Raw genomic sequence first — 26,306 nt, forward strand, 5'->3', positions numbered from 1 at the left:
AGAGGAGAGTTGGCCACACTCTCTTTTGTGATTGCCTGACTCTTGTACAGACATCCACAACTGAGGTACCAACTTATTTTTACAATTTTGTGTGTGTTTGCCTGAGAGTTCTGAGGGGACAAGCACCATGTCTTGTTCTTTTCTATACCTCTAGTAGAGTCCCAGGACAGTACTGATATAGCATCACTGCTTAATATTTATTGGAGCAGCAATTTATTTGTTACTTGTTTCCATGAAGGTTTCTATCATAGTGCAACTACCAGTTTTGGTCATTTCATGACTTGGTCTCCTATATAAAGTTCCACTGAGACATTTCTCAGAGTTTAGCATTAATGAATAATTTGTTCTCTCTGAGATTCTGGGAAGTCTCTTCAGTCTTGATAGCAAGAGTTATGGAATGGACAGAATGCTCCTCACCACTTGTCTTCTAGGAAGCTCAGAGGCTCAACTGGGCAACTCTTAACATTTACTGTTGGACTATTCTCTTCTTACTCTTTTCTTTAGCTCTTCCCTTTGAATTCCTGTTTCAATGCTTTTATTTCTATTTTTCTTTTTTCCAAAGTCCCCCAGGGGCAAATAAAGGTTACATGGGGACTAAAGTATAGACAAATCTAGAGACTCTGTTTAAGAAAATGAACACAAATTTAAATGTAAAACTAGGTATGAAAATAAATTTTTACTTAAATTTAGAAGATGCTCTCTGAAGATGCCCTGAATTTTAAGCTTCAGGAGCTTACATTTACCTCTGAATGAGTTCAAGTGGTCATGGGTTGTTGTCTTGATGGGCGGAGACCACACAATAACTGAAAGAATAGTCAATTTCCATACTGGGAAGTCCTGCTACATTCTCCAATAGAGTGGCAAGAATCCCTAGAGTACATAAGTAGTGTCTAGCAAAGAAGGACAGACCATTATGCCATGCCCTTGATATTGATGGTTGTACTTAAGAACCTCATTCGTGTGATATTGAAACTTGGCCTAATATGATATATTGCCTAAAAGTTATCTCCCAAAAGCCTCCTTGTTGCTCAGATGTGGCCTCTCTCTAAGCCAAACTCATCATATAACTCACTAGTTCCTACCCCCCGCCCCCCGCATGGGACATGACTCTTGTGGATGAGCCTCCCTGGCACTAAGGGTTTATTACCAAGCACCAACTAGTGATGCATTTGGAAAAAGGCCTTGGCCAAAATGGGGAAATATTAAATACAAATGAGTTTTTGTGGCTAATAGATTTCAAAGTGAGTGGGAATGTCATTCCAGAAATTATGCAAATGCATGTCTCAGGAAGATCTCACTGACTCTCACAGTAAACAGTGCCTCAAGCAAGTGTGTGTGTGTGTGGGGGGGAGCGGGGTTTCCAAAGGCTCTAGAGAGGTGTAGACACTATAGGGAGAGCAGATGATCCCAGGAATTCGGGACCCTGTCAGTGGGCCTTATCTTGGAATATATGATAACTTATCCCCCAATATATTGGAATTAGACTCATTTATAATTTTTCTACACATGGTTTTAATACCCCTTTTATTTGAACCTATAATTACTGGAGAATTAAATCTTCTGGCTCTTCATATGTCAGTTGAGCCCTGAATCTCAGCAGAGTTGCCGCCAACACCTACTCTCCCATTGAGACAGTTACCCTCTCAATCAGAAGCACAGTGGGCATCACCATTCCCAAATCCTCAGGACTGAGGAATGAACAAACATAAGGGGAGAATGCAACTATGAACTAAAGTGGACATTATTATTCTAGTAATGGAAGCTCTTGTAACACTGATATAAAGGCAGTGGTCACCTGAGGTTTTGAGGGGAGGGAGAGTGAAGAATGGGGCTTTTTTGGGACACTGGAATTGTTCTGCATGACATTGCAATGGCAGATACAGGCCATTATACATTTTGTCCAAACCTATAAAATTGTGTGGGGCAAAGTGTAAACCTAATGTAAACTATAGACCATGGTTAGAAGCAATATTTCAATATGTGTTCATCCATTTTGACAAATATACCACAGTAATGAAAGATGTTGTTAATGGGGAAAAGTGTGGGAGGGGGGAGGGAGGGATATATGGGAATCATCTATATTTTTATGTAACATTAAAAAAATTATTTGGGAAAGAGAAATAGGTGATAGGTATATATATATATAAATGATGGGAAGGAAGATACCAGACAAGCTTATTCAGAAAGAATGATAAAAAATTGAGAGCCAAAGGAAGTTAAGAAATCATCTTATTAAGTTCTTTCATTTTACAGAACTGTAAATTGAAGGCACAAAGAGATATAAGTGCCTTGTCCAAGTTGACCCCTTTATATTCAACACTGGAGTGTGTAAATCCTACTCCATTGCCTACTGAGGCATTGCTACCCTTGCACTGAGGAAATGAAGCATAGATAGGGTGCATGAGCTTTGATGGAAGCTCGTAATGCATGGTGCATGACTTTAGCATGAATGTTTCTTTTAGAAATGGAACTTCATTCAGAGATACACATATAAGCTGAGTAAGCTAACTGGCTTATCATAGCACCATGTGGCAATAAAATGAGAAGGCTTTTTAATGATGGGCCCCTGCAGTTATTCCCTCCTCAACTAAATTCCTCTCTCCCTTAGCCACATTTATTTTAATGTTTGCTTTAAAGAAATTCTGCTGCAGATAGGGGGATGAGAACTTAGTAGAATTAAATAAGGTGTTATTTAAAAATTTTTTCTGCTCATTTTTTATTTTTTCAATTTTATTTTCTCACCAAGTAAATGGCTAGAGGGGACATGGTGAAGATTAAGGAAGTCAACATGATGGAGATCTCAAAGTAAACACCCTCATCTTCAGAAGCAGATTAATGCAGAGCTAAAAGTCATAACTCCTTTCCTGAATCAATGGCAAGTTCAGCAGCTTTTCATCAAGAAGGAAGTAGAAAGGATAAAGATTTGCATGGTTCAAATGGAGAGGAAAAGTTTGCTGTTGTGACAGTTTGAAAAAAGCCCATAAAGTAGGCGACTCTGTTCTTATAGCAAACTGTGGTCATTGGGAACTCTAACTCAAAAATGGCCAGATGAAGAAGAGATATTGATTAATAAGGCAAAATTTCCACAGCCTCATTTGTATTTCAGAGGAATTACTTCCAACATCCTGCCAGCCCTGGTTCCTGGTCCAAACTATTGTTGACAGGGGTTGCAGTGAGTTGTCTCCCAGGCACTTGAAAGTGAGGGAGGTAAGATTGCCTTCAGAGAATTATCTATATGAAACCATCATATAAACGATCCAAGTGGAGTTAGCTGAAGTCATCCCACAGCAACAGAAGGGCTCTGGTACCAGAGTGCCAGTAATGAGCCTGACAGAGGTGGCATTAACCTTACTTAGCATATTGATGTATCTGAAGAATGGAAGAACAAGCTCATCAAAAAGTGAAAGCCTAGAGCAAGGTGTCAGTGCCATCCTAGCACCATCTCAGGAAGAGGGAGTGGGACCCTGTAAACTTTCAGATGTTCATTGTTCTGTTAGCATGAGAAAGGCTGACCTGGTTGTAGGATGGATGTGTCAGGATGTTGCAGGCTGATGTTATTAACATTTGAGTCATTTAAATTTCCTGATCCCATGCTCACCAAGCAACCTTCTGATTATTATCTGGCTCTGCTAGTAGACTTAATTACAGGGACGAGAATACACTGGTCATAAGTACTTCAGTGTTCTGAACACCATGACAGTTATTTCATATTGTAGATGAATAAAATGGCATTCGGATACAATTTATCTCCCCATGTAGCTGCTGTCTCCAAGGGGTGAATTTGCTGATCGGGCTGGGATGAGTATTATAGCCCACATGCTAGATCTCAGTGAAAATATAATAATGATAGTGGTTAACTCATTGTGTTTTTACTCTGTGCTTGGCAGGGCTCCAAGTGCCTTATATGTGTTAATTCATTTAATTTTATATCAACTGTATGAGGCCAACACTATTAGCCTCAGACTTATTTTACAGATGAGGGATACTCAAGCACAAAGAGGTTAAGTAACTTGCTCAAGATCATCTCAGTCAGTTGGGAAGGAAACTAATGTTTGAACTCAGGAGGCCAGGTTCCAGAGCCAGCCTATATGCGCTGATCTATACTGTCTCTCAATTTATTGCAGGTCCAAGTCTCTAATCCCCAATCAAAAATGGTGAAAACGTAATGTTTCTTTCCCCCAAACTTACCTGCAACACAACCTAACATGATCTGAACGAATTGGATGGTAAAAGTTGACCTGAACTGTCATGAGGTTATTATTTACAGCCTTTCCTTACCCCAGTTAGTGAGAATAATCACCTGATTGCTGAAGAAATGTTAAAATGTTTAATGAAGATGTGCTGCCCAACACGCTGCTGGAAGTATTATTGCAATATATGCCCATTGTATTATTTTTCTCAAATCCTAAAACTTCTAATTTCCAAATCATCTCTTGCCCCAAATATATAGGTTAAGGGACTGTGGACTGATGGTTGTACATGAATCACTTGCCATTCTAGTTTTATAAATTGGGCCTACAAGCTTATTTCAGACAAAAAAGGCCCTGAGAGAAAGATCCTCTCATACAGTGCTGAGAGAATCAGGGTTCTGAGCCTGAAATGTCAGCGCCTGAAAATGGTCCAGTCCCTCTGGCAGGCAGTGAATGCCACCTGGGGAAGCCTGTGAAAGTCAGCCAGCCAACGTGCCATCACTAGATGATTGGGTGGGTCATTAGCACCAGTGAGTCTTCTCTCTATTTGGATTTCTTCAAAGATCTCAGCTGGGCTCTCCTTGAAGGAGATTGAAGGTGCCTGTGTTAGGGCCCCTGAGCTGTGAAGGCCACATGTTCCAGGAGGCAGAAGAAGAAAGGTGGGAGGCTAACAGACTTATCTTCACATTATACCGTCATTGGGTCTACTTATTCATTCAACAAATAATTCATTTCACAAACATTTATGAAGAGCAAGAATAAAATATGGCCTCTGCACTTAAATTGCTAACATTTTAGTCCCTGGAGTCAGATCGACCTGAGCTTAAATCTTGCTCTGCCATGCATTAGTTATGGGGCTGTATTGCAACTTACTTAAACTTTCTGTGCCTGTGTTTTCTTATCAGTAAAATGGGGGTAATAATAGTAGCCACACTATGGAGATGTTGTATTTAACGTGGTAATAAAAATAAAGTGCTTCATGAAATATAGAAGCCTATGGAAAGCTTAATAAATAGTAGCTATCATTATTATCATTATTATAATTATGGTTAGAGATTGCCAACCCACTGTAAGTCTATACCAATGATATAAACAAATTACTTTAAATCTAGAAAGGAAGAAGTAATTGATTTTACACTGGAGAAGCCTAGAAAGGCTTCTTTGAGGAGTTGGCAATGAGGAGCAGTCTTGAAAATTGAGCAGGATTTCAATAGTGAAGAGAAAGATTTTTTAGGGGAAAGGTAATTAATTCAGTATCTAGCATGCTGATTTTTATATCTTCACAGAAAGTAGGTAAATTGGTCTGGATTCATTAGAAAGATTGAGGCTAGAATTGGTTGATTACTATTAAAACAATAATGCCAAGAGCCAAACCTACAGGAATAAAAGGAATGCCCAGGAAGAAGCTGTAGACTGGGAAGAGGCAGGGATGGGGAGCATAAAAGTTTAAAGGAAACACAGAAGGGGGAGTCTTTGAAGGCAGAGAAATAAATAACAAGCAGAGATCTAAAAAGAAACCTAGAAGAGATGCAGAGAAGACTGACTTGGTGAAACAAGTATCAGAGGAACCTAAACCCAGTGAAGGGCAGAGTAAGTCACTGAAAATTAATATTACCCTCAACTTTGACTGGAGAAGCAATATAGTGCAATGTGCAGCCCTTGGATTCAGACCTATCTAAGTTCAAGTGCTCCCTTCCCTCTTTAGTAGCTGTGCAAACCTTAAGCAAGTTGCTTTACTTCTGTAAGCATCAGATTCCACATCTGTAAAGTAAAAATAATCATTGTATCTACTTTTATAGGATTGCCATGAGTTTGGAATAAACTAATGTGTGTAAAACACTTAGGAAATTGTCTGGCATTATGACGGACACCTCCATACACCTGGGAAGATATAAATTGGTCAATGAAAATTTAATGCCACAGAAAATAAAAGAACAATCATCAAATTACTTTCCATCACTGAGAGGAACTCTAGATATTGTATATCAATTCAAGTTGGATTTCTGAACAAACAAATAATGTCAATGTCAGACCAACTTAATTTCCTTTCTTTGAATAATATTGGACCACGAAGGTAAGAGGAAAGTTAAAAAAAAGATTGAATATAGCCGAACTAGCTGGTCTGTCTATCTCCATGACATTCCCATCACTTAGGAGGAAATTGTTTAGACCAGCATGCCCCAAAAAGAGTGTTAGAGAAAGCTATTACGTGCTCCGTGAAACAAGTAAGTTTGGAAAACACTGGATAAAGTAGATATTTTACTCTAAGACTTTTCAAATGTTTTTAATAAGTTAATGTGAATATTGAAGAGCTGGCATAGTGTATAGCACTTTCAAAACTTATCCGACCATGGAATTCTTTTAGGAGTTATTAAAGACAGTTTTGGAAAAAAGAGGTGCAGTTGTTATTATATTATCTTTGCTGGACTTACGGTTTCTAAAGGGTGATTATTAAGTTTTCAGCATCCATATGCAGAAATAAATCATGTGTTATTCTGCAGGGATTAGAGTTTAAACAGGTTTCACTTTTTGCTTATATTCATAAGCTGGGAATCAAGCGAATCTTGATTAAGCATGAAGTTGGACAGAGTTGCCATCTATTTGGGAGACAGAAATGAAATTCAAAGGATATTTAAAACAGAATTCCATCCAAATAGAATGACTATCATTAGGGAGAAAGAAAGATATCTTACAAATAAACTTGGTAGAAAGATAGGAGATTTTGGTATATGTGTATATAGTTTTAAAAGACCCAGAAAAGACATTGTCTTGAATAAAAGCACAATAAATAAAAACATGATCACAAAAGGTATTACTGGGGAGTGGATGTAGCTCAAGTGGTGAGTCTTGTTTCCCAAGTACAAGGTCCTGGGTTCAATCCCCCTACCTCCTAAGAAATTATTGCAGTGAGAAATCTAAGGAAATGCAGTGCATCTTGCAGACTTAGGTGACTACCTTTTAGAGGTGAGAGGCTCGGTCAACTTCCTTTCTACCACTACATGCTCCAACAAAAGTGGCCTTGGAGTTGCTCAAGACTCACGACCTTCAAATCCTTTATGACTTCCAGCAAGGGGCTCGTTTAGGGTGCTCCTGAGTGAAGGGTCAGGTGTCTTTGAAGAGGGATTTTTGTAATTCCCTGGTTTAATGACAGCGTCCTAGTTCTTTTGCTAAAATTAATAGGGTTGGGCAGAAACTGACTTTCTTATTCAAATTTACCTTGACTACTTGGCATGGATGGGTTATCCAATATGGGTGGCATTTCCGGGCCACTGAGGGCTTGATGATGATGGGCTGGTGGTTACAGCCGTCCCTTCGTTACTTCTTAGGTTTTGTATTATTGTATCAGGACATGGCATAACCTAAGCGTCCATATTCCATAACTGACCCTGAATGCACCAACTAGTGGTGTGGGTGTGCGTGCACATGGGTTCACATGTGTGTAAGAAAAAGCCAATATGTAGAAAGAATCATAGGCTTATAAGAGCATTAGGAAATCCTGCGCTTGGCTCTAAGTACTACCCTAATAAATTGGAGCACTTTCAGGGCAGGCAACTAGGTAAGGATGTGAAAAATTATCACATAAAAATGGAGTTAATGATGTTTAACATAGAGAAGAAAAGAACCTTGGAGTCAATAAAGTCCTTAATATAGAAAGAAAAAAATGGCTGGGATTCAGAGATACTCGATATTAATGGTAAGAAATAACTTTCATAACAATTAAAACATTTCAACAATGGACAAGACTGCCTTATTTAAAAATCTTAAAAATAAAGGGATTTTTGAACACTTGCTTGGTGACAGGTGTTATGCTAAAACTTTACAGGCATTATTAGCAAATTCAAACCTTTCAAAATCCCTATGAGGCAAGACTTATTATTATCCTCATGTTACAGATGGGAAACTGAGTGTTGGAAAGGTTGACGTTTTTAAGGTTTCATAGCTAGTGAATGGAAAAACTGATATTTGACCATACAGCCTGTGCACTAAGCCTCTAAATTGCTTAATTCTGTCACTGGATATTTTAGCACTGTCTGATATGTGTGCCACAATCTCGATTAAGAGGTTCTTTCCATTGCAAGACTTGTCTATTACAAAACTGGACCAAAGCAGATAATCTCCAGTTCATCAAATTTCTGCCATATTGCAGATTAAAATGTTGACTCAAACTCCCTTGACTATCGGGTCCATCTGTCACCTTAATATTTTAACAGAGTTGTGGAAAAGTCAAAATGTCTAGAGAAGGTCAGTAAAAACTAAGGAATGAATGGATGAAAGTATCTACCAGGAAAACTCAAAGGTTGTATTCCTATGGCCAGGGAGCCTGGCCTGGTGATCACCAATATGCAAAAGGTTAGGGGTATGTAATTCATCTCCATGGAGAATATAACAAGAAGTCCTTTTCGATGGGAAAGCTGGACTGGCACAAGTGTTCCCAATGAAAATAACCGTTGAAATAAACAGACTTGGAAACACAGTTATGGATAGAAGAACAGAGTCCCGTTAGAATAGAAGCTGATGCCTTTGACAGCAGCCCACCCCAGCTCCTCCCCAGTGGCTGAGGTACATTGTCCTGCCCTAAAGATGAGCCAGAATGCCAGCTAGTGTCTGTAAAGTCCACACATCCTGCCCTACCAAGAAGCAGCAAAACTGAGAATGAAATCTGAGCCATTTTCATTTTGGGAAATCTTTAAAAGAAATTTGACAGCTGTAGTGATAGGGATTTTTAGGGAGCCAGCCATGGGGTATTGCAGCAAATAACCTCATGAGATCCTTCTGAATTCAAGTCTATGACCCTCAGCTACAGTCTCCATTAATCAAATCACCTTGAAAAATCAACGTTTCTGCTCAAGAGAGCTTTGATGTATTAATTTTAGGAGGTAGACTGTCAGGTTGTTGTTTTTTTTTCTAACAGAAATAAACAGAATAGCCTTACAGAGAGGAATACTTTTAAGCCTTTTGAAGGACTCTTTCCCTGCTTCATAATTTCATGTGCCCATACTTCACGGCTTGTTACCTGGTCCATTACACTTACACGTAACTTGATTAGGTCCTGGTTCCTGGTGTTGGTTGCTCACAGCTGTTGCTTTGAAGTGCCTGAAAACATTCTTAGTCTCTGTGCACAGAGCCAGTAGCTTTTCAAGTTCTCATTCCCCCCGCCACTCACCTTCATGCCACATCTGTTACTTCCTACTGAATGGGTGTATTCTCGATCTTGCCCTTTCTTTACCTTTAAAGAGGATACCTTGGGGCTTTTGCTGTTGTCTAAACTGTCCATACATGGTTTCTGGGCAAATTATTCTGGAAGTAATAGTATTTCTCCCTGAGCCTGTGTTCCTGTGGATATTCAGGCAGGCGTTCCAGCCCTACGTGTGCATGTCCTTGGTGGTTCCCACAAATGCACACGATAACTGTGCTCTTTTTTCCTGTACATAAACCTCCCTTTTCCTGATGTGGTACCGCAGGCCTGCAGCCGTGCTCAGCGTCCAAAGGTGGCCTCGACTAACGGGATTCTACTGCTGGAGTTTGGATAGAGTCAGTTATTTCATGTGACAAAGTTAGGCCCCAGTTAAAATTAGCCAGGGGACTTCAGGACAGAGCATCGCTTGGGTTACCAGACACGGGGACTGAGATTGTAAATGGTTGGAGACTTTGGGGAACTTGTTTATGGCTCAAATTAAGTGAGAGTGGGGAGATTTGAAGGCATTTGTTATTTTAATAGGAAATTAATTTCGGGTAGGAAGAAAGCATCTCCTGTCTCATCCGCTTAGAAAAAACTGCTTCTGAGATTTCAATGATTTCCCAACACATTTAACGTGAAGGTCGAAAGCCTGAATTTAACAGGTGATCAGAGAGCGACAAAATGTTTACAAGTGGTGAAATAGGGACTAAAGCTTTAGCAACGTTTTGAGGAGGAACAGGGCAACTGGCAGGAGGAGTAAAATCACAGATGTGAGTGAAATTGAAAGGAACTAGCAGCACAGTGTGCACAAAATATGGGGTTACTGAGTGAAATTACTCACAGGTATTTGCAGTGCCTTTGGGGATGGGGAGATACGAGCCTGGACTCCAAGGTCGGCCCTGATAATTCTTCTTGCACTTCCCACAGTCTGGCCCTGTAGTGTTGTGCTCACACTCACATGTCAGTTTGCTGTTGTCATACACACACACAGTGGCGTGGAGATTACACTTGCACCTAGGCAGAGAAGAGACAAAGAGTTCATCGTCAGTCAGGCTGGCGTGGACCACCACTGCGCCCTTACAGGTCTGTCTCCCAGGGCGGCGCTTCTTAACCGGGAAGCTTTTAGGAAGCTTTAGGGCTTCCTAAAGGCTGCTGATAAAAATGTAGATTCCCAGGCCCTGCCTCAGAATCCCGCTTTTCAAAGAGTGCCCGGGGGGTTCTGCTGCAGCCCGCCCTTTCACCAAACTTTGGGGAATCCTAACACCAGGCTGCTGCTAAGGGAGGAGGGGAGGTTTGCCTAAAAGAGTTGTGCTCAAAATCAAGGTTTTCCCAGCAGCTTTCAAATTATCGCCACCCGTGGGAGGTTTCTCTGTGATATTATCAGATCTATGACAGTTCCTCCTGGGTTTCATCTGGGCTTAAAGAACAATGTTATCTTTTTTTGTTTTAGCCTGGAAGTGCAATTCTTATTTGTTTAAACAGAAAGATACTCCTTTGGTTACCTAGGTATGCTTTTACACACCCTGGAGGTAATCCGGGGCTCTCATTCCCCACTCTAAAATGAAATTTCCTCACTTGAGAGTTTTTCCAATAAGGCCTCACACACACCAGGAGAGAGGTGTGACAGTAATTCCCAGACTTCCTATTCCCAGCCAAGAAGGCTGACACAAGGTCTCTCGGAAACAGGCCAGAGGACTCTGATAGAAATGCTTAGACTCCTGGAACGTAAAAACGTACGTGTGGCAGGGGTTTGAGGTTGTTAGCAAAGGCCCTGCCTTCTGCGCCTGTGAATAAGGCTGTGATATATTAGAGGCGACGATGGAATATGCAATTCTCACAAAAATACATCCCTATTTCCAAAATCTTTGACAATAAAGTTGCAAAGGCCATCTTGATATTTGTTGAGGCAGTAGATAATAAATTGCACCATACCCAGCACGGACTCCATCTCTGGAAAACAGAACCTAAGTTGAATGAATGACCATGGCCTGGAAGTCAGAATAACGTATGGGGGAAGAGATGCGTCCATTCGGCACCCAGGCTGGGGTGTAAACTCCTAGCTCGGTCAGAGTCAGAACCTAAAAATGTTGGGTTTTTTTCCCTCTTTTAAAATGAGCCTGGCCCACTCCAGGAACTAAGACAAAATACAGAAAACCAAGTTTTCGAAAGATAAGGAAATAGGTGGCTTTGCTAATTTTTGTTTTGTTTTGTGGCAGATGTTATGAGTTGGGAAAAGGCACAGAATACTTGTACAATAGGAAAACGAGAGTGTTTAACAACAACTCATGTAGGATTTTTAGAATGTCTGCTAGGCAATGGCCAAGTTTCTCTTTTGTGCATATATGCTTTGTTTGGGATACTGACCTATAATTACGAAAAGGAATGGCTAAGACTATTCCTGGGAGCTCCCAGGAGCTCTTCTAATTATAAATTGTGGCCCTAAAGCAATAGTCCCCCACGCAAACCTCCCTGGGGTGAGACCCAGCCTAGCTTCCAAAGGGCTCTACTACAATTTGTAATACTTTTAGTGGCACTCTGCCCTCTGTAGAGTTAAAAACTGTAATCAGCTCGAAGGTTATTATTTTAACGATACCTATTCAACTTAGGCACATAAACAACACCTTTTAAAATTAACATTTGTACAGTCTTAAAAGGTATGCATGATAAGAGGAAAAATAATTCAGTTATGTTAAATAGACAGTATTTAATTATGGACTAAGTCTTGAAACAATCTCCTCTATGCAAGGAGTTGTGCTAGGTTGCTTATTAAAGGATCTCTCTCCTTTCAACATTAGCACTGTTATTTATGGGTGTGTTTATATATATATGGAGGATGTTTGAAACCTAAGTGATAGAAGCACCAGATTATCCTGATTTAGCACCTTGCCTGGTGTTAAAAATTCCAAATAAGGAAATGAACAATGTGACCCCAAAGACTTAGCTGGCTTCATTTGTGAAGACCAAGTATGCACGTAGTAATTGTAAATTGGATTATATATCTTGTAACTGTTAATACTTTCATACTTGTAGTCACTGTGTGAGTTACAGGCAATTTCCATTTTAAAGACGTGATAGTAGACAAGAAAATATTATTTGAATAACAAAAGGAGGTGAAGGAAGATTAGATGAATGTTTAATATTATTTTCCTTAGATTTCTTTCAATCATCCTCACCTGTCCAAAAGCTTATTAATCATTCAAGACTCAACTCAGTGTATAACCCTTCCCTAAAATCTATCCAGACCACTATCTATCTCTTTTGATTTCCTTAAATGTTTCTGTGTGTTTGATGGTTACTTAAAGCTCTGTGTGTGTGTGTATTCACTAAATGCACTAGCCTCTCCTATCTTAAGGGAACTTGTATCCCAGAACTTTTTCTCCAGCTCCTCCTTACCTCTTGCCACTCCCTTCTTGAATTTTCTACCATCATTATCTCCACTTTCTCATTTCCTACTCACTTACTCCTTTCAACTGACTACAAACTCTCTTGCCAAGCTTCTCCATGAGCTACTTGTTCAATACCCAATGGATACTTTCCTTGTCTTATTTCATTCCTCAGGGGCACTGACTCTGTGGACCACTCCCTTTTCCCTGACTTCTTCTCTCTCTTGTATCCCTAAGTTCATTTTCAGGGACCTCTTTTTCTGCCTGTTTCCTTCATGCGCTGTTCTTTGGATTCTGGTCTTTACCCAGACAGTCAGCACACTCTTCTGGGAACACACATACAAGCTGTCTCTTCAGTGTCCCTCTGTGCTCCTTCACTTCCTTTGAGTTATAGATCCTTTAAAGCAAGTCGCATTATTATCCCTCCAGAAAAAAAAAAGAATATATCAAAGTAAATGCAAACATTTTGAAAACATTTTAGGGGAGTGGAGGTGGCTCAAGTAATTGGGTGCCTCCCTCCCACATGGGTTCAGTTCCCAGTGCTTCCTTAAAAAAAAAGAAGACAAGCAGACAGTGAGTATAAACAATGAGGGAAGGGGAAGAAATAAATAAAATAAATCTAAAAAAAAAATTTTTTTTAGAAAATTCACAGATTTTCTGAAGCCTATACATTTATCCCACATGAATCCGCAGAAACCCACCCTTCAATTCAACAGGCAAATACCGGATCAACATGTTGATAAATCCTAGATCTGTATCTCCATTATGGACTCTCTTCTGAGCTTCAGCTTTATTCATAAAACTACCTCCTAGACAAGTCTAAGTGGATGTTCCACAGACAACGTCAGATTCCAACTCCACATACCCAGACCTGAACCCTGTATCTTCCCTCTTCCAACTTTTCTTCCTTCTGTGTTTACTATCTCAGTAAAATGGGTACTGCCTCCACCAAATTGGCCAAGAATGACTCCTCCTCCTCTCTTTTCTATCCTCTCTAATCTAACATTTACTGAGTCTCTCACCAAGGCCTGAGATTCCTCCTTGGTATCTGTCAAATCCATACAGTTCTTTGCAGGTTGAAATCATCATCATTATCATCACCATCATCACTTTCAGCCTTTAGTTTTGCTCCTCCCCAGTCCATTCTCAACACAATTAACATAATCTTTCACAAAAATATATTTGGGTCATTCCTGGCTTGGAACCCTTGAAAGATTTCTCATTAATCTCAGGATACAGTCCAAGCTAGGTAATTAACACAATGCCCTAGTCCCTCTGTGACCTATCTCTTGTCCCTTCTCCAGGCTTATCTGCATCATTCCCAATTCAGTAGTTCTCCAAACTTTGTCCATCAGATAATCTTATAAGCTGTTCCTTCTGCCTAGAAGATTCTTCTTTCCTAGCCCAATCTATTTTAGCTGGATAATTCTTACCCACCTGATATTAACTTAGACATCTCAGGATCTGGCTCCTCATTGACGTTCAAAAATCATCTGCTGATCACCTATTTGAACACTTCTCTGACCCACCAGGACTGGATGCCTTTCCTATGAGCATCAAACAAGGCCACCTACATAATAAAGCCCTCACTCTCTCCCCTATAGACATAGGCTTATTTTCATAGCTTACTCTTCTGTCATGCTCACTAGAATGCAAGCTCTGGGGGGCAGGGGTCATGTCTGCTTATTTATTGTAACATCTTTAGCACATGTCAAGATGCTTGGCTCATAATAAGTGCTCAAAAATATTTGATGAATAAACAAGTGGACAATAAACAGTTCTCTAACAACAGGAACTTTATCCACATGTTCCACCATGTCTAACTGGTAAAGGACTAGTAACAAGGAATTAATAAGCATTGTACTGAATCAAACACTCCATGATGTGTGCTGAAAACTGCTCCATGCTCTCACAACTGGTTTTCAAAACCAAGCTTATATCAGGCAAAGGGAACTCTACAAAACTGGTGGGATTTTGTAAACCCAATTTAATATAATTTAAACTTGAAACTCCAGTGGACTTGGCAAATGCCTAAACCCTAACACAAGAGCTATCTTAAAAAAAAAAAAAGCCCAAAAGATGTAGGAAAAGAACACAGCTTAGGGGAAAAACAAAGCATTGGCATAGCATAATTGTTCAGGAATATGTACCTTTTAGCTTCAAATCCTTATGCAAGGATATCCACCCTGGTTTGGATGAAATTTGGGGAGTGTCGCTTGGGCACTGGCTAAAGCTATGATTTCTCCAGCAGTAAAGCTGCTGTCCTCACTTAGCTTCTGGACTGTCTTTCCTTAGTCATTGTGACAATTGAGGTGCCAGGGCAGAACATGTGGGAAGTAGATGCCGAAGCACCACAGCATTGATCTGTTTGGAAAGGGCTTCTTTCCATTTTCCACAGCTCAGTTTATTCTCATCACCCCTATTCCAGCCAGACATTAAAATCCTTTATTTAGCCCTTGCCAGAGTGGCTTTCCCTCCAGTGGAAAAAATGGGATTTCACAATGCTGGGAGATTGCTCTCAATTCCTGGTGTTGTGACCTCCATCCTTGTGATGGGTGGAGGGCAGATTTCTGTGACATCCCACTTGTCTCTGACAGACTCATTATCCATTTCCACAGCCATCCAGCTCCCACATCTGCTGTCACATTACACAGGGGAGGAACTGAGCAAGTGGAGACCTAAAAGGTTCTGCTAGCCGTCAAATATCTGATGTTCTGGATAGCTAAGCCTTTTCACAGCTTCTGTTTACACACCCAGGACTCACATCAAGACACTGCAGATAGAACTAATTGACTTGCCTGTACCTTGACGATCTACTTGTGTGTGACAAACAGCACACACTGCCAAACGAGGACATCACTAAGACGGGCTTAAAAATAAGTGAGCTCTCTTCCATGATGCCAACTTAATCAACACCGGTGTATTCTTGCTTTCAACCAGGTCTTCACTTCCTGTATTTTAGTGACCAGCTGTCAGGAGTCAATTTAATTTTGCTTATGAGAATTCTCCGACATTTAGATCTGTACCACCTGCCTGGAGGTATGAAAAACCCATACATCTGCTTGGTTCTCTGTATAACTTAATATATCTATTCTGGGAAATGTGCTACCCACCAAAATTTCCTGTGAGTTGGAGATCTGAATAGTCTATTACTAGCTTCCTATAGAACTCCCAAGCCAAAGATGGTAGAAACTTGCCCTTTGCAAGGTAAAACAGGAAGGAAAGCCAGGCTTGCTACCTTGCAGGATTTGGGCTGTTTTGCACCAAAGGATGATTCACCATAAAGCAAATGAAGTTTATACTTCAGTGCCCTTCCTAGGACCTGAGGAGGAGCCCGGCTATGTTCATATGGGTCATATGCTTTTGCATAATTTGCATCATTGTACTTTTATAGTAATTAAAGCTTTTTTTCTTAATGAGGGTCTCCCAAGTGGTTTAAGTTTCAGGCACCACAAAACCTGGATCAGTCTCTGGCATTAGCTACATGCTAGCTAGTGCCAATAGCTACACAGATGATTTTAGAAAGTGCATTTGCACAAATATTAGAACTTTATAAATATCTTTTAAAAACTGATAAATTATAAAATACTTCTCACATACCTTCTTCTGTCTCTGCAGCCCCCAACCTTTCTCTTTTCACATGGACATTTGACTTTCTGGTGCCTACCTCAATATTTGACATGGGAAACTTGGAGCAATGTAATTTAGAGATTCTGTGTTATGACACTGGAATTATACAGCCTGGATTCAAATCCCAGCTTTGCTACTTACTTGCTGTGAGATCACAGATGAGTGACCTAACAAACACATAAAAAGAGCTAACATTGACCGGATACTTCCAAGCACCTGGCATGGTGCTAAGTGCTTTTTTGCATATTTCGCACATTATTTCATGCAAAGCTCACAATAAATCCCCTGAGATTGGCACGAATAATTACAGATGCCACATCTGAAGACTGAGGGATTAAGAAACTGAAGCCTCACAGCTTGTTCAAGGATTCAGACCGTGGGAGGCCTTACTCCAAGCCCTGTTCCTTCCACTGCAGAGGGCATGCTGTCTTTGTAAGTATGGATAAGCCTCGGTTGTCTTGCCTGGAAATCAGGGACAACAAATGGATGAATGTCAAAGGATGGCTTGGGGGATTATGTAAGACACTGCATGCAAGCCCTTAGGATGGTGTCTGACACAAAGTTCTTAATATATGTTAGTTTCAATTATTATTGTTATTTCTATAATTACCACTGCTACTGTTGCTGCTGAGAGCAGCTGTCTGATTCATTCTGTAAGCATTAATTAATGAAAAATTCTATGGATAGCATTGTGTGAGGCCCCCTGGAGATTCAAAAAGAAGACCACATATACTCCTAATCTCCAGGAAGATATATATGTTGAGGAGAAAAGGAAACATACATAGAATAGCTACAGATCATGAAGAGGGTAATACTTCCTAAAACTCATCATGAAAACAGAGGTGAGTGGGGTATTAACAGGTAGTTGTCTCTACACTGATGATGGCACATTGGCACTCAACAGTCACAAACAGCCTCTACAACAGAACCAGGTGGAGGAAATTAACGAGCACTCACCAAGGCCCACTGTGTATCTGGAACTGTAATAGATGCTTTACACATGCTATTTCACTCATTCTCATAACAGTTCTCAGAAGGAGGTTCCACTATTCCTAATTTGCAATTGTTGAAAATATGGCTGGGAGCAGGGAACTCACTTGATTAATGAAACACATTGCTTGTAAGTAGTTGCCAAGGGTCAATTCCAAAGGCCGTGCCTGTTCCAGGATAGCACTGTCAGGCCAGAACAAGGCCGAGTGGTCCATGTAAGAATTAGCGCCATGCCTCCAGGCAGCAAATGTTAACACCGATACTCTCACTTGCTACTCAAAGTGTGGTCCACAGACCAGCAGCTTCGGTATCACCTGAAGCCTTGTTAGAAATCTCAGACCCACTTTAAACATAGTAAATCTGCACCTGCGTTTTAACAAGATCCCCAGGTGATTTACATGCATGGCAAAGTTTGAGAAGCACCAGTACAACCAACTGAGTTCCCTCCAGTGTTGTAAAGTGAAAATCGTGGAGAGCCCCTCATGTAAACCTTCTCCCTTCTATCAGTATTCTGTTTTGAAACTGTTGGCCTAAAACTGACAAGCACTGGGGTTTTAATTGTACTCACAAACTGGGTGGGCCATTTTGCTTCATAAATTCTGTTAAATCTAAAGTATTCATATAAAAACTAAACACTTGAACTATGTTAGAACTATTTATACTTACTGCTTAAAATGGTATTATACATCCAGAATATATAAAGAACTCTTACTACTTAATAGTAGACAATCCAATTAAAAAAAAAAAAAGAACAGGCAAAGGATTTAAATAGACATTTCTCCAAAGAAGATACACAAATGGCTAATAAACCCATGAAACGATGTTCAACACCATTCGACATTAGGGAAATGCAGACTGAAACCACAATGAGATACCACTTCATACCCACAGGATGGCTATAAGACAGAAGATGGACAATAACAAAGGTTGACAAGGATGTGGAAGAATTGGAACCCTCATGCACTGCTGGTGGGAATGTAAAATGATGCAGCTGCATTGGAAAAGCACAACAGTCCCTCAAAATTTAAACATAGAATTACCATATAAGCCAGCACTTCCACTCCTAGGTATACATCCAAGAGCATTGAAAATATATGTCCATGCAAAAATTTGTACATGAATGTTCATAACAAGATTATTCGTCATAGTCTAAATGTGGAAATAACTCAAATGCTCATCAACTGAGGAACAGACAAACAAAATGTAAGATTCCATACAATGGAATACTAGTCGGCCATAAAAAAGGAGTGAATTCTGATCAAGTTACAAAATAGATGAACCCTAAAAACATTAGGAAGAGTGAAAGAAGGCAGAAACAAAAGGCTACATATTTTATTATTCTATTTATATAAAATATCTCATAAGGAGAGAAAGTGGATTAGTGTTTTCCAGGGGTTGTGGAGAGGGGGAAATGGGGAGTGACTGAATGGGCATGAGATTTCTTTTGGAGTGGTGAAAATATTCGGGAATTAGCAGTAATTGTTGAACAACTTGGTAATATACTAAACACCACTGAATTGTACTCATGAAAAGCACTAAAATTAAAAAAAAAAAAAGAATTTGAAACAGAAAACAGTGGGTAAGAGCTTCTCTTCTGTGCGCACAGTCACCAGTACAAAGACTCCATCTCCCACCTCCTTTAGCTCGGGGTGGCCGTGTGACTGTACTGTGGGATATTAGCAGAAGTGGTATCTCGATCACTCTTGTTGTACCTTGAAGAACAGGCAGCCTGAAATCGCTTCCCCTTTTCTCATCTTGCTTCCTGGGACAGAAACACCGTGTTGAGCCTTCTAGGACCACATGGATTATGGCGAAAACTGGGGACAGTGGAGCCTGGGCACTCAGACTATCTCCACTGAAGTCTGGGAAAGGTGGGCCAGGCAGAGCCGCCATCCCAAACCTGAAGCACCTGTCTTCCTACTGCAAGGAGAGGAAAATAAGCTACTTTGCTTAAGGCATAGTTAATTTGAGTCCCTGTTACACACATCTGGACTTATTTCATAACACACTAGCTGGTGTGTAATAAACAATAAATACAATCTATCGTTATTATCACTTATTGAGGTCAATCTTAAAGCAAAGCCCTATCTTCCAGTACCTAATGGGTCTTGCGCAATCCTGTTCCCACTAAGCCTTGCGGCGTTCTGCTACCCTCTCCTACATTCACATAGCCCAGGCTCTCATGGTAGTTATCACTGGTAAGCAAAATGTTTATTTTTCCAAACTAACAATGCCCAAAGGCCAAGGTAAAATAGTTTATAATACAATCCTCTGAAAGCAGCCCCATATGAACAGGCCACATGATCATCAACCAACTCGTGTTTGGATTCCTTTATTACAGGAGAAGCATACTTGAAGGAAGGAGGCTCCCTGGCAGTGAGGGAAACCTCCCTGAGAATCCAGAGGGCATGTTTCCATAATAGCTCTTAAGCTCATTCTGTCACAGATATATTGAATATCTAATCTACCCCCTGGGTGATGGGGCTTTCCTTTCCTGGGCTCTGTTCCAAAAATAATTTTTGAAAACTGATTGGTAAGTCTTTTCATTTATTTATTTATTTTGAAGCATAGAAATTGCTACACAATTTTCTCTGGGAGTAGAAAATGAAAACTGAGATTTTGATCAGTTCTTTTTTTTATTTCTTTTTTTTTTTTTTTTTTTTTAATTTTTTTATTTTTTATTGAATTTGTAATAATATTACATTAAAAATATATATGTGAGGTCCCATTCAACCCCACCCCCCCACCCCCCCTCTCCCCCCCCCCCCCAACAACACTCGTTCCCATCATCATGACACATCCATTGGATTTGGTAAGTACATCTTTGGGCACCTCTGCACCTCATATACATTGGTTCACATCATGGCCCATACTCTCCTCTATTCCATCATGTAGGCCCTGTGAGGATTTACAATGTCCGGTGATTACCTCTGAAGCACCATCCAGGGCAGCTCCATGTCCCTAAGACGCCTCCACCTCTCATCTCTTCCTGCCTTTCCCCATACCCTTTGTCCATTATGTCCACTTTTCCCAATCCAATGCCACCTCTTCTATGTGGACACTGGATTGGTTGTGTCCATTGCACCTTTATGTCAAGAGGAGGCTCAGATTCCACCTGGATGCTGGATGCAATCCTCCCATTTTCAGTTGTAATCACTCTAGGCTCCATGGTGTGGTGGTTGTCCTTCTTCACCTCCATCTTAGCTGAGTGTGGTAAGTCCAATAAATCAGATTGTAGGTGCTGGAGTCTGTTGAGGCTCAGGATCTGGCTATCACATTGTCAGTCCAGAGATTCAAATCCCCTAAATATATCTTAAACCCCAACATTAAGTGCACCTCCAGCACATTAGCATGAAAGTCTTATTTCTTTTTATCATCCATCTATTTAATGTTTATACCCAAAGTCACAAATTGGTTGAAAGGGTAAGTTTGGAAAAAGATATCCCACACAAACAGTAACATAAAAGAATTGGGCTAGCTATACTAATATTAAAAAAAAAAAAACTGCTGTAAGGGACAAAGAAGGACACTGTATATTTAAAAAGGGGCACCGCAACAAGAAAAATAGCAACCAAAATATTTATGCACCAATTCATGGTGCCCCAAAATACATGAGGCAAACACTGGCAAAACTGAAGAGATAAATAGTCATCTACAGTAATAGTTGGAGACTGCAATACACCACTGTCATCAATAGATAGAATATCTCTGCAGAGGATTAATATGGAAACAGAGCGCTTGGATAATATGATAAAAGAAATAGCCTTAACAGACATATACAAAACATTGTACCCCCCAAACAGCTGAAAAAACATTCTTCTCAAGTGTATATGGATCATTCACTGGGATAGACCACATGTTGGGTTATAGCACAAGTCCCAATTAATTATTTAAAAACATTTTTAAATTTAATTGCCTTTTTAAAAAGGTACATAGGTCACCAAAATGTTACATTAAAAAATATAAGAGGTTCCCATATATCCCACTTCTCCCACATCAATAACCTCTTTCATCATTGTAGCATATTCATTGATTTAGTGAATACATTTTGGAGCACTGCTGTACCGCATGGATTATATTTTACCTTGTAGTTTATACTCTCTGACAGTCCATTCATTGGGTTATGGCAGGATATATAATGTACAGAATCTGTCCCTGGAATATCATTTAGGACAACTCCAAGTCCAGAAAATGCCCCCACATCACATCTCTTCTTCCTTCTCCCTGCCCTCAGCAACTACCATGGCTACTTTCTCCACATCAGTGATACAATTTTTACCATTACTAGTCACACTTGTTCTATAGTAGAATACCAGTAAGTCCACTCTAATCCATATTTTATTCCTCCATCCTGTGTACTCTGGGATGGTGATGTCACTCCACCTCTAAATCAAGAGAGGGCTTAGATCCCACATGGTTGATGGATGTGATTCTCCTGCTTGCTTTTGTAGTCACTCTCAGTTCCCTGTTAGCTGACCTGGGTAGTCACTTTTCACGTCCCTGTTAGGTGACCTGGGTAATCCAATGAAACAGAGAGTAGAAGTCGCCACTCTGCTGAGGCTCAGGGCCCAGCTGGCACATGGCGAGTCCAGATATTCAAGTCTCCTGAGTATACACCAACCCCAGCGCCAAACACAGGTTCAGTAAAAGTGACAGAAGAGGCATGTGTAGAAGATCACATCTGAGTCCAACTCCATCACACTCAGGAACACAAATTCCCAAGTAGGGCCCACTGACAAAGCAGTGAACTCCAGAGCCATCTGCCATGATGGTAGAATCTGTGTCTCCACAGCCCCAGGAGCACCAGTACATGGGGTTGTATGTACATTGGCTGCCTCTGGGATGTGCTGGGATGTACATAAGTGCAACCCCTCTGACGACCTCCCGACTCTTCCTAGAAGACTCTTAGCCATATAAATTCATTTGTCTTTAACATTTCCCCCTTTCATTCAAGGTATTTTTTAGTTGCATCACCAGCTAGTGATTGGTAGTAATCCCTTGACATCAGGGAGGCTCATCCCTGGGAGTCATGTTTCATGCTGGAGGGAAGGTAATTCATTTGCATTTGGAGTTTGGCTTAGAGAGTGGCCACATTTGAGCAACACGGAGGCTCTCAGGAGGAAACTATTAGCCACCCTGCAGCTCTAGGCCTAGTTGAAATTTCAGGCACACAGGCTCATAAGCACAGTCATCAGTATGAAGGGTTCATCATTGGACCATCCTTCTTCACTGGTTTTTGCCCTTGTACTTGGGGGATTGCTGCTGTCCCATTGGGGAATGTGACAGAGCTCCCCTGGCTAGGAAGTCAGCACTCCCTCAGCTGTCATTTGTAACTCTAACTACTATGAAAATACCCAATGAATATCCAGACATTTTTATATACCCTATATACCCTGGAGAACTTCCTCCTAACCATGTGTCCCCCATGAAAAAACACCACACACCAGTGTTCCTCCCATTGTCGAAACTCTCTGCGGTCCAAAACTTTTTCACAAATGAAGCCTAATATATTGTCAAATTCAATTAGTAGGAAAATTTAATAGTAGTGATAGGTTTAAAGATTAGAAATAAAGTACTAATTTAGAAAAACTAAAAGTAAAAAGTAAATTGGGGTATTAAAAAATGAAAAATATCATAAAACTTTGTTTTTGACATTTTGCCTTTCATCACTGTAATAGGTGTTGCCCTGTGGCAACGCAATTTCTTTAATTCCTTCCTCGGGATCTACATCCTTTTTTTTAATTTTTAGTTTTGTCTTCAAAAAAGTTTTAGATCACTGTAAAGTCACAATACAATATAAGGCACTCCCATATATTCAACATCAAGCCCTTTTTCCCCTCCTCCAGGAATTATCTTTCTACATGTTCATGTTATATTTGCTGCACCTGATGTACAGATATTGAAAAACAGCTACCAAACATGGTTCCATTTTGGTTTACATTATGGTTTATATTTTAGACTGTACACTTTCCTAAATTTTTAGTTACACTACGGTTTACATTATGGTTTACATTTTAGCCTGTACACTTCTATGCATTTTTGGTGAAATTTAACATGTCCTATATCCATCATTGTACAATCTTGTGGAACACTTCCATTGACCCCAGTTACCCTGTTTCCATCTATTCTATTCCTCTCTCCCCCTCCTCTCAGGGCCCACAGTGACAACCAAACTTCCCTGCTTGAAGGATCAGATTCACAGATACTTGCAACAATGCTGAGGGCATGATACACTAGACTGTCCTCTCCCATTGGGAGCCACCAGTTCTCTCAAGAGACACAATTCCCTGTGTTTGAGAACATCAGGCCTCCCTAAGATGGGGCTACACCTTCCCACTCATTGTATGGGTCTCTACCCAATAATATAACACATCATGATAAGATGAGCACTCACACACTCCCTAGAAACCTGCCCCTGTGCCAGATGCCCTCCATTAAGCAACTTAAACAGATAACCCTTCCTTATTATATTTTCTACAGCGTTTTCTCAACATTATAGTTTCAACCACATACCTGACAATCTCCCATGTTCATCTGTTTCCCCCAACCCTCCCCCTGATTCCTTGGGCCACCTGACCCATCCTCCCAACTAGCCCCTCTCAAGCCTGCAAAGCCTTATGCAATAGTATCCTATGCCCTGTCTTATCCCTTCCCTGTACAACTACTTACCTCCACTTTATCATAGATTTCACCCATGTAGGCATCAGGTCACAACTTTCCTCCCCCCTTCCCCCAATTTCCTGTAAGCCTATCATCCAGTCTTTAGCTCTCTGAGACAGTGTGGTTTGCTTATTTCATATCAGAGAAGACATGTAGTATTTGTCCTTCAATGCCTGGCTTGCTTCACTCAATGTAAGGTCTTCAAGATTCATCCATATTATCCCATATGTTAGTACTGTATTCCTTCTTATAGCTGGGTAGTATTCCATTGTATGTATATACCCCATTTTGTTTATCCATTCATCTGTTGATGGGCATTTGGGTTGATTCCAACTTTTGGCCATAGTGAATAATGTCACTATGAATATTGGTGTGCATATATTGGTTTGTGCCCTTGTTTTCAGTTCTTCTGGGTACATACCCAGCAGAGGAATTGCTGGGTCATATGGCAAATCTATAGCTAGTTTTTTGAGGAACCACCAAACTGTCTTCCAGAATGACTGGATCCTTCTGCATTCCCACCAGCAGGGGATGAGTGTTTCCATTCCTCCACATCCTCTCCAACACTTGTAGTCTTCTGTTTTTTTAATAGCCACCAGTCTAATGGGAGTAAGATGGTATCTCGTAGTTTTTATTTGCATTTCCCTAATAGCTAGTGATTTTGAGTATCTTTTCATGTGCTTTTTAGCCATTTGCATTTCTTCTTTGGAGAAGCATCTGTTCAAATATCTTTCCCATTCTTTAAATGGTTGTTTTTTTATTTTCATCAGTTCTTTATGGACATGGATCATATGGTCTTATGTGTAAATAAAGAGACCATACGATTCAGTGGTTTGCCCTAAAAGTTGATAGAACAAGGGCCTGAAAGCTTTCTTCTATATTTAGGTAATAAATGGCTTAGACATCGTTATGACATCCTAAAAACCCTCTAGGGCAGGATTTCTTAATAGAGGTCTGTGAGCTTGAATTGAAATTCAAAAAAAAACATTATTCTTGTGGGGATGTTTTGGTGTGGGTGTGATATATTTATTAAATAATACACAGTACAGTGTGGACTTAGTAAGGGGTCTGTGGTTTTCACCTAATTGGAAAGGAGTCTGGAACAAAAGAGGTTAAGAACCCCTGGTCTAGAAGTTCCATTTAAATCTTACTTGAAACCTTCAATTTGCACATGGTAAAGCATCAGATGATTCACTAAATGGCTGTTCTTTAAAATACTATTACAAGTACTCTTTTCCTCTTTCCAAAGTTTGCAAGGAAGGCTAGAGTACCTTGACTAGAAAATAAAAATAGGAGCTTATAAATTTAAGATAATGTGTTGTTCAAGAAGAGTACAGGGATACAATGGTGTGTCATGACCAATTCACTACCATCATGAGGAATCTAGCTAGATAAGGGGGGGGTTGAAGGATAAAAGACATAAAATAATTACCGTAAACCAGATTCCCCCCATTCTCTGCACGTGCACATCCAGTTGATCTGAAGTTTGAAAGGTAAAGAGCTTATTAAATTAAAACTAAGTTAAACCAAAGCCAATTAACATAATAGATGAGCCTAGTTGCTTAATATATGCACAGATGTAGTAACTTTTTAAGCCATTTTACTGAGATATATTGACACACCATACATGATTTTTTTCTTGGAAAATAGAAATTTAGAGAGTCTCCGGTCCCAGAAATACAAATGACCTAGGGTTCAAGTAACTGGATTCTATGAGGGAGGCAGGACTGTTTAGTGTTAAGAGCTTGGATTCTGGAGACAGATGGACTTAAGTTCTAATCTAGCTCTACATGGACCTGATGAAGAGCCCTGAGTCTCCCCTCACCTGTTAAATGGGACTAATATTAGTACCTATATTATAGGGTTGCTATGAAGATTAAATGAAATAGCCCATGTAAAGTATGTAACACCTATTCTGGTAAGTGTTCAAAACATGTTAGGTATTTTTATATGATGGTGTGGCAAAGGCAGGGGCTGGTTATCCAAAAGTCCTTCACAATTTGTTCTCTTTCGCCTTCTTCTATAATAAGGTGGGAACACTGAAATACTCACCTTTCCAGAATCCTCTGCCTCTAGGGTTGACCATGTTACCTAGTTCTGACCAATCAGATGTGACCAGAAGTTACTGGGTGGGGCTTTCAAGAAAGCCTTTTGAAAAGGTCAGGTTAAATGGAAATGTCTTGTTGGCTTTTTACCTTTTGCTCCCCATTCTCCCCACCCCCTTTCTTGTCTTGGATACAGGCTGAAATATTGGAGAGGCTTCTGAATTTTTTT

General features: G+C 40.2%; 1 protein-coding gene across 5 annotated transcripts in view; it reads right to left on the reverse strand.

Moving 5' to 3' along the window:
• Positions 1 to 26,306, reverse strand: part of NTNG1 (netrin G1) — a 356,764-nt gene that overhangs the window by 77,578 nt on the left and 252,880 nt on the right. For all 5 annotated transcript variants that reach the window (XM_058303107.2, XM_058303105.2, XM_058303108.2 and 2 more), the window contains exon 4: positions 10,211 to 10,383. In XM_058303107.2, coding sequence (XP_058159090.1) covers positions 10,211 to 10,383 — 173 coding nt within the window. The remainder of the gene's footprint in view (positions 1 to 10,210; positions 10,384 to 26,306) is intronic.

Source organism: Dasypus novemcinctus, chromosome 9, assembly GCF_030445035.2.
Source record: "Dasypus novemcinctus isolate mDasNov1 chromosome 9, mDasNov1.1.hap2, whole genome shotgun sequence".
In the NCBI taxonomy this organism is placed as follows: domain Eukaryota; kingdom Metazoa; phylum Chordata; class Mammalia; order Cingulata; family Dasypodidae; genus Dasypus; species Dasypus novemcinctus.